General features: G+C 31.3%; 4 protein-coding genes across 6 annotated transcripts; 1 reads left to right on the forward strand and 3 right to left on the reverse strand.

Annotated features, from left to right (window-relative positions):
• The first annotated feature begins 352 nt into the window (after positions 1 to 352).
• On the forward strand, positions 353 to 4894 carry LOC124927035 (shikimate kinase, chloroplastic-like). Its single transcript, XM_047467374.1, has 11 exons — positions 353 to 503; positions 815 to 1118; positions 1947 to 2005; positions 2561 to 2615; positions 2696 to 2768; positions 2932 to 3019; positions 3186 to 3268; positions 3360 to 3489; positions 3583 to 3661; positions 4540 to 4604; positions 4700 to 4894. Exons 2-11 carry the CDS (start codon positions 902 to 904, stop codon positions 4733 to 4735), a joined length of 885 nt encoding a protein of 294 aa, XP_047323330.1. The 5' UTR covers positions 353 to 503; positions 815 to 901; the 3' UTR covers positions 4736 to 4894.
• Positions 4895 to 7851: 2957 nt separating this feature from the next.
• LOC124927666 ((+)-neomenthol dehydrogenase-like) lies at positions 7852 to 9290 on the reverse strand. 2 transcript variants are annotated; one of them, XM_047468120.1, is made up of 5 exons: positions 9192 to 9290; positions 8876 to 9113; positions 8725 to 8799; positions 8430 to 8612; positions 7852 to 8359 (listed from the first exon to the last, which is right to left on the reverse strand). In XM_047468120.1, exons 1-5 carry the CDS (start codon positions 9224 to 9226, stop codon positions 7982 to 7984), a joined length of 909 nt encoding a protein of 302 aa, XP_047324076.1. In that variant the 5' UTR covers positions 9227 to 9290; the 3' UTR covers positions 7852 to 7981. The 2 variants fall into 2 exon arrangements, with proteins under 2 accessions (XP_047324076.1, XP_047324077.1); XM_047468121.1 differs by having other exon boundaries at positions 8876 to 9110; positions 9192 to 9286.
• Positions 9291 to 10110: 820 nt separating this feature from the next.
• Positions 10111 to 10956, reverse strand: LOC124925218 (pentatricopeptide repeat-containing protein At5g18475-like). Its single transcript, XM_047465189.1, has one exon. The coding sequence runs from the start codon at positions 10954 to 10956 to the stop codon at positions 10141 to 10143; it is 816 nt and encodes a 271-aa protein (XP_047321145.1). The 3' UTR covers positions 10111 to 10140.
• Positions 10957 to 11849: 893 nt separating this feature from the next.
• LOC124927385 lies at positions 11850 to 13045 on the reverse strand. Of its 2 annotated transcripts, none has more exons than XM_047467792.1 (4): positions 12837 to 13045; positions 12674 to 12740; positions 12250 to 12357; positions 11850 to 12149 (listed from the first exon to the last, which is right to left on the reverse strand). In XM_047467792.1, the coding sequence occupies exons 1-4, from the start codon at positions 12996 to 12998 to the stop codon at positions 12079 to 12081; spliced, it is 408 nt and encodes a 135-aa protein (XP_047323748.1). In that variant the 5' UTR covers positions 12999 to 13045; the 3' UTR covers positions 11850 to 12078. The 2 variants fall into 2 exon arrangements, with proteins under 2 accessions (XP_047323748.1, XP_047323749.1); XM_047467793.1 differs by having other exon boundaries at positions 12250 to 12354; positions 12837 to 13040.
• Between the last annotated feature and the right edge of the window lie 191 nt (positions 13046 to 13236).

Consider the following 13236-nt stretch of genomic DNA (forward strand, 5'->3'; position numbering starts at 1 on the left):
AAATAAATAAATAAAAAATGAGTTAAAAAATACAAAATTAGGACCTTAAGTTTGATGTGACATTTAAATCGAGATATAAAGTTGATTTATTATTAACAGTTGCTACTTACCTACCCCTAAATACCAACCAAAAAGTAGACCTGGTAGTAGTTGGCATTAGGCCTTGTTTGAAAAGCTTAAGGGTTGTTTGTGAAGGTGCAATTTGTTTTTTATGTAAAAAAAAATTTAAATACACTAATTATTATTATTGTCTTGACTCTTGAGTGAGATTATAATAATTATAATAATATTATTTTACCAAGTTATTAATTTTATTTTCTTGAGAAGCATAAACCAAACGAGACCTAACACCCTTCATTCACTTGATATAATCCAAACCGAAGTTCAAAGCCGATGAAACATAAATAGTTGTATTGACGCTCGCTCGCCTGAGGAATTGCAGAGTTAAAGAAGAAAGAGGCGAATCCTACTTTCAGTAATAAAGCTCGATAATCCTTCTTCTGGTAAGCTTTATCAACGAAATCAATCGAGTAATCGCGAACTTTTCTTTTTTAATTTTGCATGCGGAAATGCTGTAAATCGATTGGAAACTAGAATTTGATCTATGATTCTATCTCCTCGATTTTGTGGCTGAATGTTTGGGAAATGAATCAGATAAATCTATCTTTAGTTGAATTCGATTGAATCGTTTACACTCTAGATTATTGATAATGTAGATATGTCGGTTTTTGTTTCCTATTTGGTATATGTTCTTTCAATCAAAGTCAGTTTGTCTGATTAAGGCAATTACTTAATAATGTTTCTGTATGGACAGAGCTGAAGATTGCAAACCCACTTGAATGTTTGTGTGAATACTAGTCAAGTCTGGTGTTGTATTTGTTTGAGATTTGAGGAGGTGGATATGGAAGCTACTGCTGGTCTCAGATCACACTTATCCTTGTGGATTGATTGTGAGAAGATTACAAGGAGACCAAGGAACTTGTTGCAGTTACCTCAAAGATGTAGAGGGGAAAAGACTCGGATTCTTGTCTCGGGTCATATGCAACTTAAAAGAAGACCAGACAACCACAGGCTTGAAGGATTGAAGGTTTCATGTTCCTTCCAAAACCAAGTGCCTGGTACTCAACAAAAAATTAATCTCTTTTGTCCATTGTTGAATGTTGCTTAATACTTTTTCAGGAAGTGTACGCAACTATTCAATAAGTGTTTGACAATTGGCATGGTCAGTGATTAAGTTATTGTTCTCCCCTTTGTTTGAATTGTTGAACTTAATGAACCTTGAGAAGACATATAATGCCCAATTGTTAGGATTGAACAGTTTAAGGAAAATCTTTCTGCTAGGTTTTGTTCTCTTTCGATTGAAAGAGTCTTGCTTTTGGTGCTATTGGCTTGTAAATGACTAAAAAAGGGTTATGATTTTGTTGTTTTGACCTTTTCCATGCATAGTTAAGGGCAAGTTGTTGCTCTAAAAAACAAAGTCCCGTTCCTTTAAATGAGGGTAGAATCCGCTGTGTTGCAGCTCCACGCCTATGCAGGTTGTGGTTTACTCAAGCCTTTATTTATCTAAATATACTCCTCCACCATATGATTGATGAAGTTGAATCTGCCTCAGACTTTTCATCAAGCCATTGATGGAGAGAGGCATACTGTATGAAATATGAGGCTGGAAGTAGCTTTTGTTAGAGAGAAGAAGAGATATGTATTCAAAGTAGTTTAAAATATTTGCAAAAAGCTTCAAAATGTGAAGCTGTACAACTGATCTAAATTGGACCATTATATTATGATCTTATTTAGTAAGGAGGTTATTTTTCTTGTCCAATTCATATGTTTTGATGTTTTCTTTTAGTTCTCTTTCAGAATGTGCTATAAAACAAAGCAGTTAATCATTTTTTTGAATAGATGCTAATATTTGTTTAATTGACTGTTTCTACATCTTACTCGTTTAGGATCGGTACTGGATTCCAAAAGTTTACCAACTTCTCTTGATGAAGCAACGATTCTAAAGGTATAGAATTGTGTCATTTCTGTGATCCTTTTATGTTTTTGGTCGATAAATATGGTTACAGTAAGTCAAACAAACAGAAAAGTTATAAAAGAACAAAAGTAGTAAATACAGGACTTATTTGTTTCTCATTTCCTTTCTTTGAATCAATGTATTGTAAGAAGTCGCTTTCATGACATGTTGCAATTCATTCCAAATTCATTGATGCAAATTTTAAATATGGTTATAGTAAGTCAAACAGAAAAGTTCTAAAAGAACAAAAGTAGTAAGTACAGGACTTATTTGTTTCTCATTTCCTTTCTTTGAATAGTTGTATTGTAAGAAGTCGCTTTCATGACATGTTGCAATTCATCCCAACTTCATTGATGCAAATTTTAACCTTTCAAAAAAATAAATACTTCACTGAAACAGTCTTGACTTTGATAGAGTAATATTTTTTTTATTTAATTGTAGCTTTGTTAAGTACTTCACTGAAACAGTCTTGACTTTGAGAAAGCAATATTTGTTTATTTAATTGGAGCTTTGTCCTTCCATCATATTTGTTGTCGCTATTGTCAGAGTAAATCTGAAGAAATTGAACAAGTGTTAGATGGACAGTGTGTATATCTGGTTGGTAAGTTACCTTAACTGAATCTCTTCTCAGCTATAAATCTCAATCCGGTCTCCAGTTAACTAGATAGACTGAAATTTCAGGGATGATGGGCTCTGGTAAGACTACAGTTGGCAAAGTTTTGGCAGATGCTCTTGGCTATTCATTTATTGACAGGTTTGTCAAATTACTGTTACTATCTCAGGATTTAACTTGCCTCTCAAACCTAATTTAGTGATCCATGTGGTCTCACTATCCTAATGGATCAATGTGAATGCAAGATGTATTGTTTGATTCTACTTATTTATTGCTTTCCTTGTTTAATATTGCATATTTTCAGTGACAAATTGATAGAAGATGCTGCAGAAGGAACTCCTGTGGCTGAAATCTTTAAGCGATATGGTGAAAGTTTTTTCAGAGACAGCGAGGTTAGTGTGTATTTACTATTCCATTATTTTCTGGAAATATTGCAATTAGTACTTCCATGATTTACATTCTGAAACTGTTTAATGGAGTACTGCCTGATTTTCATTTATTAAAAGAGAAATAAAATTGTTTGTTGCTGATGTGTTTTCTTTCTATGCTTATCAATAGACTGATGTTTTGCGCAAGCTTTGCACCATGCAGCGCAATATAATTTCCACTGGTGGGGGGATAGTCACTCGACCTATCAACTGGTATTATATTATTTGGATGCCTTTGAGAATGCGTTTTTTTTTTAACTTAGAACGCTTGTAAGTTCTACCCATTCCTTTTCTTCTTTTATAGGAAATACATGCACAAGGGAATTAGCCTTTGGCTAGATGTACCACTAGAAGCATTGGCAAGAAGAATTGTGGCTGCTGGCACTAAGACTCGTCCCCTTTTGCATCAGGAATCAGGTGACATTTATTTGAAGGTATACACTAAAACCCTAAGAAAAATTCTATTTATTTGAATCTTAATTGAATTTCTTCTGGTTCTAAACTGAGCCGGTCTTGTCCCCTTGTAGACTTTAACGCGTCTTACAAATCTTATGACCGAGAGAAGTGAATCATATGAAAACGCGGATGTGAGGATTTCTTTTGAAAGTATGTCTGCTCCCCTTTTTTTGGGTAACAAATACTTTATTTATAATTTAGGACTCCTTCTTGTGATTACATATGATATACCAAAGAGATTCTGGTACTGAAACATGAGAATTAAAAAATAAGCATGAAAATGAATTGCAATTCATTACGACCACTTCATTATCTATCCCCTCTAGGCTTCAAAGTTAGCCTTACTATTAAGAGGCGTATTAGAAAAGAAAGAAACAGTTGATTATCACATCATTCACAAACACAAGTACTTTAATTTCAGGGCAGGTCCTATAGCCAATTTGATTCCCTGATAGATACCCCCTCTTGAACAAGCATCCTCAATCGGATTAGGAAAACAATTCGGGGCTCGTACTGATTTACCACTTAGACATAAATTGAAAACAAAATCATAGTTTTAACATATCTCTAAGGAAAAAACATGATCAAAGTTCAGACAATATTTCCTTCTAAATTGATCACACACACTTCTTGGCAAAATGAATAATATAATCTTGACTTTGTCCCACTTTAATAAAGGTTCCTTTGTTCCTCATTAATAATTGATTTGGCTAGGATTTTTGTAGGCAAAATTTTACATATGACAATTGGTCTAAATTGCAAAACATACCGTCTCTTAAACTTTTGGAATCAGGATAAAATTGGTCTAATCCAAACCAATTGATAGAAATCGTATAGAATCTATCAACTTTAATCAAATTCCAACTTTTCTCATACAAGATCCCCGAGAACCCATCAAGGAAAAGTTGCTCATTTGATTCAGTAACTTTACCTGCCCAGAGATTTTGTATGCTTCTTTTAGCATCTGGTACTTTTTTTTTTATAGAAATAACTCTCTATATGTAAATTAATGTTACAACATATTGCAGATATTGCGGCTAAGCTAGGTTGCGACGATGTATGCAATCTCACTCCTACAGTAATTGCTATCGAGGTTATTTCCTCCTCTTTATGTGTTTGTGTTTATCTTCTTCGTTATATGTAGAAGATGGAATTAAAAGCTTATCTGATTTTGCATCTTTATTTCAGGCACTTGTTCAAATTGACAATTTTCTCAGGAAATAGAGACATGATTTATGTTCCTTTTGGATGTTGTTGTGTACTTTTGGCTATTGATTTTTTGAAAAACTAATGAATAATTTATTCAATTGCAGTATGTTATGTTGTTGATTCTTTGTTATAGAGATTATGTATGTTTCTAATAAATAATTCTGTTTGTTTGTTTGTTTGTTCTTTTCAAACTGATGTAAATTTTCAGGTTAATCTTAATCAGTTTTAGATAGTTCAGAGTGCAATTAATGTTTGTGTGTTTAATTTTAGTAGCTCTAATTAAAGTTGGTGCGTAAAAATATGTTTATTTCTTCTAATTTATCAATTAATAATTTATAGCTTAATATTCAAAATAAATTCTTTTTCTACTTACATTTATATTGAATTATTAGGATTTGAAATTCGTACAAGTGGAGTTCAATTTGAAATCCTTATTTTTCATTCATGTTTAATTTCTAATTAATTTAAGTGAAATTCAATGATTCATATTAAGAGGGTCCTAAATCTAATTCAACGTATTAGGAATATATAATTTATTTTCAAAGGGTTAATAATTTATTTTTATTTAAATAAAAAAGTTGGTAGAAAATGAAATAAAATAGTTAAAAAACAATTAATTTAAAAATAAAAATAATATTTAATCACCCGCTATATGTAGAATTATTTGTTAGTGTTGGATAAACTTTTGTAATTAAGATAGTAGTAAGTAAGAAGTAAGACGTTGGAAGTCTTTTGAAGAAGGTGATGAAGGACGTCTTGGTAGACATTGTAATGTTTGACTGTTCCTCAACTGGTTTGACTATTCGGTCCACCAACAACCCTACCATTTCTTATAAATTGAGAACTAACTGACAGAGAAAGAAAGACAGACTTAGTGTGAGTTTCAGTTGGGTGGTGGAGTTGATGAAATAGGTTATTTTTTTTTGCATATTCTCTTATCTTTTATTTTTCATAATTTCATATGATGAAGGAGCTTGTGTTAGATTGTAGGAGCGACAATGTGGGTATTTAGCGTCGGAAAACAAAACAATCGTATAGTAGCCAGCTATGTGGATGGGTATAATATTAATTAGAATTTCTTTCTTGTTTTAGGGTTGGAGAAAACAAAACTCATATATATATATATATATTTGTTTAACTCTATTGCCTTATTATGCTCCTCAATCTACTTGTGTTTTAACTTTAATTGTTTCTTTTTCGGTTTGATTGTGAAATTGAAGCTGGGGCAAAGACCGTTATTGAGATCAATCTGTTGGTAATTGATAACCAGCATCTTCCTCCGATGCCATCCGAGGGATTACCATGTCACGATTCAAAGAACCAGCCAGTTTCATTGACATTTTCCCTCAAGCAATTTAAATCTTTAACCAAGGCAACCTCACTATCAAAAACTGTTACCATCCGCGTGTCTGCGTCACAGCTGCTGCCTATGCGTGCGGAATACGAAATCGCCGAGATTGGTTACGTAAGGTTTTACTTGTTTCCCAGGGTAGAAGAAGAGGTAGTTTTGAGTTAGTGTAAGAGGAAGATGTCTGAAACATATATATATTAGGATTTGTATTTTGCTGTAAAAGATATAATTCTAGGTGGTCTGTCTGTCTGTCTTAACACTTAAAACTATCATAGGCTCCTTCAGTGGATATTATCCACTAACTACTATATATATATATAGACAGCCAATTGACAAAGATTTGAAAGATTAAAGATGTTATATTTCCTCAATATACCAAAAGAAATGAAAATACATAACAGTAAAACTAACTACCTACCTTATGCACACATTAATATGCAAACATTGATCCCATTTTTATTCAATTTCTCCACTTAAATGACCTTTCAACAAATATGATGACAATTAAAATTCTTATACTTTATCCTATTTTCTTTTTTCTTTCTAATATAACCAAGATTTTTTTTCATATACATGTAAACATATATTTTATTTTTTCAAATTGTGAATGTTTTCATTAGTACATTATTGTTGCAAGAAAAATCAAATTATTATAAAATAAGTTAGGAGTTCTTAAAATTTTACGATTCTAAAAGAGATTATCGATTCTGATTTAGGTAAACTCTTGCGAATATAAATAGTTAAATAATTAGTTCAAAAAATAATAACAAAAAATATATATGCAATTCACAAATAAAATATGTCCAAATTGAATCACAGTTATATTGCAGTTGCTTAATGATTTTTTATGTGACTTTAACTAGAAATCACAGATAAGTTTGGTTGATAATAAATGAGTTCAATTTTGTATGGTCTTGTTAAAAATAATTGAAATTATTGGTAAAGTTGAATTTGAACAAAAAAAAAAACTTAAAAAATGTATAATTAAGTCATGTTTTGGAAAATTATTTTATTTAATCAATATTCTTATTAAATATATATATATATATTTATATATATATATATATATATATATATATATATATATATATAAAATAAGTGTTAACATCAAAATTTATTTATTTTTTTCTCTAAACTAAGTAAGTTCCTAGGGTAGACAACTATCCCAAGATGAACTGTTTTCAAATATATTACAGGATTTGGTTTGAAAAAAATCATGAATTTTCTTGAGAATAAAGTTTGACCTTCTAGATTGATTAAGAGTTTTATTTTCAAAGAGTGTCCCTATTTTTTTTTATGGTATCATAAATGTGAGGTTGTTTACTTCTTAAATTAACTGATAATTATTTATTTTTAATAATAAATGTTAGATGTTAATTTAATCTACCTTAAATCATATATCATTGTAAAAGTCAACTTTTTACTCAGATTTGCAAGTTTTTTTTAAGTAATGGATGAGATGCCATCTCTTACATTAATTTATACCTAACATATATTGGCATATCCTTTGGAGTCTTCATGTGCCCTTATTTCAAAATAGAGAAAACTATTTAATTGTTATTTGCATACTTATATATATTTATTGCTCAAATTATTGGCATTTCCAAACACTATGGAGAGGTATAAAGAAGTAGAAAGTATGTATGTACTTCTTTCATGGGATTCTGTATTTTCTATCTGAATTCATTGAAAGTAGATTCAAATTTTAATCTTGTTCTAGATTATGAGAAATTGAAGAATATATTATTCTGAACATTAGGGAAACACACATAAACAAAACAATGAAAGAGTCCCAAGATGCTTTTGCAGCTGGATAAGCATTAGGAACATAAAACACAACATAATGATAAAGCTTAAATCTTTATTTAATTTACGGCACACTCCAGAGTCCTCCTTGTGTGTTGTTTATATCAGAATTCTGATATTTGAGTCTGATTGAAGAAGAAGCCAGAACAACCACTAGGAGGGTTTAAAGCCAGCATGACCGGACCTTTTGCTCCAATTTCAGCACTATGTTCCCCTTGATGCCCATTTAGGCCTGTTTGAGTATAGCCAGGACACACTGCATTTATGATTAAATCTGGTACATCTCTGGCTAAGACTCTTGCATAGCCATTTTGAGCAGCCTTTGAAACCGTGTATGCAGATAAGTTATTTGGCCAACCTTTGCTCTCTATCTTATCCTCTTCTGCATCCTTTAGAAATTCTTCCACTATCTCGTCGATTTTCTCTTCTGTCAGATCATCCACTTCACTCAACACTGCCCTTGCCCTTTCCTTTGTAACATTCTGCACAAAAGTGACATTCATATTTCATTCAATGTGGCTTTATTATATGGTATGTTTGAATTGTACTCACCTCAAGTTTTCCTGTTACTGATGAGACATTAACTATTGTCGGCTTCGCAGAGAGGCGAAGAAGAGGTATGAGAGCTTTTGTGACATGCTTGACTCCATAGTAGTTGGTTTCTACACACACTTTTGCGTTATCATAAGTTTGCTTCATAGACTTTAATAACAACATTGCATTTTCGTAGGAAGCCTGTATATAAATAACCAGCCAATTAAGATGATAAATTTTACTTAATTTGGAAATGTCAATTTCGTAGACTATATTAGGATAAGAACTCATGTGTTGGAGTTTTCATACTTACATCACCAGCCTTGAAACCCAATCTTTCCAATAAATCTGTATCTATTGTGGCTCCAAGAACTCCAGAATTGTTAACCTGCAACATGTATTACTTCCTTATTGTTATCATATTCATATTCTTAAGTTTGCTAAGGAAAAAAACAACATTTTACCAATATATCGAGCTTGCCGAATTGGGTTTTGATGTAGTTTGCTAATGAAGCAATGCTATGAGGGTCTGTTACATCGAGCTGATAGAATCTTATATTATTTTTGTTGATATTTTTTACAGCTTCAATCCCCTTTTGCTGGTCTCTGGATGTAAGAATTACAGTGAGTCCTTCCATTGCCAACTGTTTGCATATCTCAAACCCTATTCCTCCATTGCCTCCTGTTACAACTGCTATTCTGCTGCAATATGGATTGGAGACAATTATCAGCTTATTAGTTAAACAAATAGAACAATTAGTATTAAGGTTTAATTGTTACCTCTGCTGATCAACAACTGTTTTTGTTTCTGCCATGTGATTATTAATAATTTTGTTGGTTTAAATCATTTGGTGTGGAGAATGGAGATCTTGTCCTTTATTTATAAGCTTAATTTTTAGATATTGGAGGACTTTTCTAATTTTAATAGTGTGGAAACTTGGTCTCACACATCAATTTCATTTTTGGTACTTAAGAAAATTTCATTTTTGATACTTAAAAACAATTTCATTTTTGGTACTTAGGAACAATTTCATTGACCATAAAAGTATTAAGACTTTTAAGGATTAAAATAATCAAATAGTTTCCTCAATGACTAAAGGTCAAATAACCCATACATGATATTTTTTTAAAAAAAATATAGAAACATCTTATTGTGTGTTTAGTTAGTCAATAATTAATGTATTTGAGTTATAAGAACGTGATAACTCACTAAAAGTAACACGTGATAAGAGTGATTTTTAAAATATCAAGTCACACCATCACAATATAATTATTTGTTATTATTATTTCTTTTAAATATAATTGTATTAGATTGGACAAAAAAGATTTTTCTAACCTACTAAATTGATTGTTCATTCCAAATATACAAATCAATTAAAAAGACACTAAATTGCACTATATGTTGAGATGTTGAGAGACTATGTCAAAAGAATGTAGATTCAAAATGGGACAATTACTCCACTACTCTAAAGATCAACTTTTCTAAAGATGTGGCTAGTAAGGTTCCAAAAAACCATATAAATAAAAATAATTATCAATCTAATACAATAGAATTCTAAAAAAAACAAATAAAAATAATTTCAAAAGTGTCTTTCTAATAAAAAGTAACATATAAATAAGAGAATTATTACTTAATGTTTTTTATTATTTCAAAATTAATTCATTCTGAATAACACATTTTTATTTATAAAAGAATTCATACAAGAAACAACCAAACCATTGCCATAAATCATTCAAAAAGTTCGTCAAGTAGTTCAAACATAGGCAAGAGTTTTCTCTCCCGACACACAGACTCAACCAAAGAAGACCACGATTCAACCTCGGGTTTGAACCCCACCTCAACTAAATCACACAAAACCATCATAGCATCGGCCACTCTCCCATCCTCGCTGAGTTTAACTATCAACTCGTTGGAAGTCGCGAAATGTGGTTTGATTCCCCTGCTCAACATTAGCCCCAACAATTCAACTGCCCTTTCTAATTCACTTTCCTTACACAATCTATTCAAAACAATCCTATAACTACCTTTATTCAGTTGAATACCCGCATTAGGTAGCCTATACAGCATCTCAAGAGCCTCCTCGAATCGAAAATTTCTACACAAACCACCCAATACCACGTTAAATGTAACTGTATCTGCTCTGCATTCGTTTTCTTTCATTTCTTCGAGCAATAACTTTGCTTCTTCGATTTTCCCCATTTTGCATAATGTATCGACTAAAGTGGTGTAGCTGATCGTGTCTGGTTTCACGCCAATCTCCTTCATTTCGTCAAACATGGCTGTTGCCTCCTCCAATCTTCCTTCGCTGCATAAACCAGTCATTAAGGTCGAGTAGTTGAATAGGTTTGGCTGACAACCGTTGTTTTTCATGAAATCCATGATGTTCTTGGCGCGATCAACTTTTCCCCATTGACAAAAACCTTTGATCAGAACGTTGTATGTCAGTGCATCGGGCAAGAACGTTGATTTTAATTTATTGACTCCAAAAGCTTTACCAGCTTCTCTTGATGATGCAATGATTCTAAAGGTGTAGAATTGTGTCATTTCTGTGATCCTTTTATTTTTTAGTTGATAAATATGGTTACAGTAAAAGTTCTAAAAGAATAAAAGTAGTATATCATCTGTCATTGTGAGACATGATTTCTGTTCCTTTTGTGGGTATTGTTTTTTTTGAATAATTTATTCAAATTGCACTATGTTACGTTGTTGATTCTTTGCTATGGAGATTATGTATGTTTCTAATAAATAAATTCTGTTTGTTTGTTGATGTAAATTTTCAGTTTAATCTCAATAGGTCAATTCATTGGTTTGTGTGTTTTTAATTAAAATTTGGTCTAGTAAAATAGGTTTATTTCTTCTAATTTATAAATTAATATTCAAATCAATTTTTTTTACTTATATTAAACTGGGATTTGAACTTGCACAAGTGGAATTCAGTTTGAAATGTTTTAGCTCCTTATTTTTCATTCAACTAATTAATTGAAGTGAAAATTCAACATATTAGGAATATAAATTTTTTAAAAGCCCAATTTGTATTTATTTTTATACATTAATGTTCATTTAAAAAATTATTTTTATATTATTTAAAAATGTATTATAAAATAAAAAATAGATTTAATGAACCCATGTATAAGAATTAATTACCCTCATTAATGTTACATTCAAAATACGAGGAAATTTTTATAATTAAAATATACCAATAAGAAGATCCATTTTAATTACCCTTGATAAAAAAATAATGCATCTTTTAGTAATGCTATTTTGTCACTTTTTAAGAAAAAAACAAATAAATATATATTTAGATAGAACTTGTCATCTAAAATTAATATTGTTTGTACCAAGATTCAAATCACTTTTCTAATACAAAGTGACCTAAATTATGAGGTTTTGTTTAATTCAATTATTTTCAGTACCAAATGGCAAAAATTTCACATTTCATAGAAGAAGAAACCCTTTTGAAATTTAGGGGTTTTGTTTTGCTTTAAATAACTATTGGCAACATGTGATAAATGACTTGGATAATAATAATAAACACATGAAAGTGTATATAATAAAGAAGATAATTTTGAGGCAATATCTAAACAAACATAATAATAATAATAATAATACTCCAACATCATCATCATCATCATCTTGACTAGGGCTTCTTACTTAATCTTTTCCACTTCATTCTATCATGGTCTCAACCTGTTGAGCCTCTGCAACTTGCTTTCCCTTCTTCTTGCCTCCTCCTCTTCCTATATACAATAATAATAATAATATTTAACAAAATATCCCCCCAGTTTCATTCAGAATAAAAGATGAAAAAACTGGATGGTTAATTAGAAATGAACTTGCCTTTTCTATTATTCAACTGTGTTGCTTTAATCTTCAATCGCTTTTTCAATCTCAACTGAGCTGCTGATGTTGAAGGTTTCTCCTCAGCCTCTTTATTTGCATCTGCTGCTAATTTATTCAATAAAGAGTTTGAATTCATCAGAGGGGGGTTGTTCAGTATGTGAAAAGGATAATAGAAAAGTGTTCAAAAATCTACTAAATTTGCATATGCTGCTGCTGCTGCTTCAATAAAGAGTTTTGAATTCATCAGAGGGTTCATTATCAGTATGTGAAAAGGATACATGATGTAATAATAATAATAATAATAATAGTGTTGAAAATCAAATAATCTTTCTAACTATTTCAAAGAGAAAACAACTAAATTTGAATTCATCAGAGAGTATGTGAAAAGGACTTGCAGTTATAATAAAAATAGATAATTTACCTTCAGTCAAAGCCATCTCGACGTCCTGAATGGTGATAAGACCTTTCTCCAAAGCCACCTTCTGTTCCTGTTTCAACAACAACAACATGAATATAAACAAACTTGAAAGAAGAAGAAGAAGAAGAAGTTAGAATGAAAGAAGAAGATGATGATGGGGGGGTACCCTTCGCCATTGCTTGAGGAGCTTGCGTTTGCGCTTGCCGGAGATAGAGACAGGTTGAGGCTTCACTTTGAGTTTACCGCTTAAAGGATCGCCGTGAATAGCTCTTTTGCGCTCCGATAACAGTGCTCTTCTCTTCTTCTGTACTACGTTGAATTTCGCCATCTCCCTCTCGACCTAACCCTAATTAGTCATCCTCTTTGGAACATACATACATAGATATAACAGAGGTGCGGCCGCAACTTTCACCGTTTTTTCTTCTGGTCTTGTTTAATTATCAAATAAAGCCCAAACTATAGTCCAGCCCAAAGCGTATATTTACTTAAATTAATTGGTACACATTCGAAAAATAAATAAATATAACTTATTCAAATAATTAAACTCATTTTATTCATTTTGTAAC

The sequence above is a fragment of the Impatiens glandulifera genome, chromosome 2, assembly GCF_907164915.1.
Source record: "Impatiens glandulifera chromosome 2, dImpGla2.1, whole genome shotgun sequence".
Taxonomy (NCBI): Eukaryota; Viridiplantae; Streptophyta; class Magnoliopsida; order Ericales; family Balsaminaceae; genus Impatiens; species Impatiens glandulifera.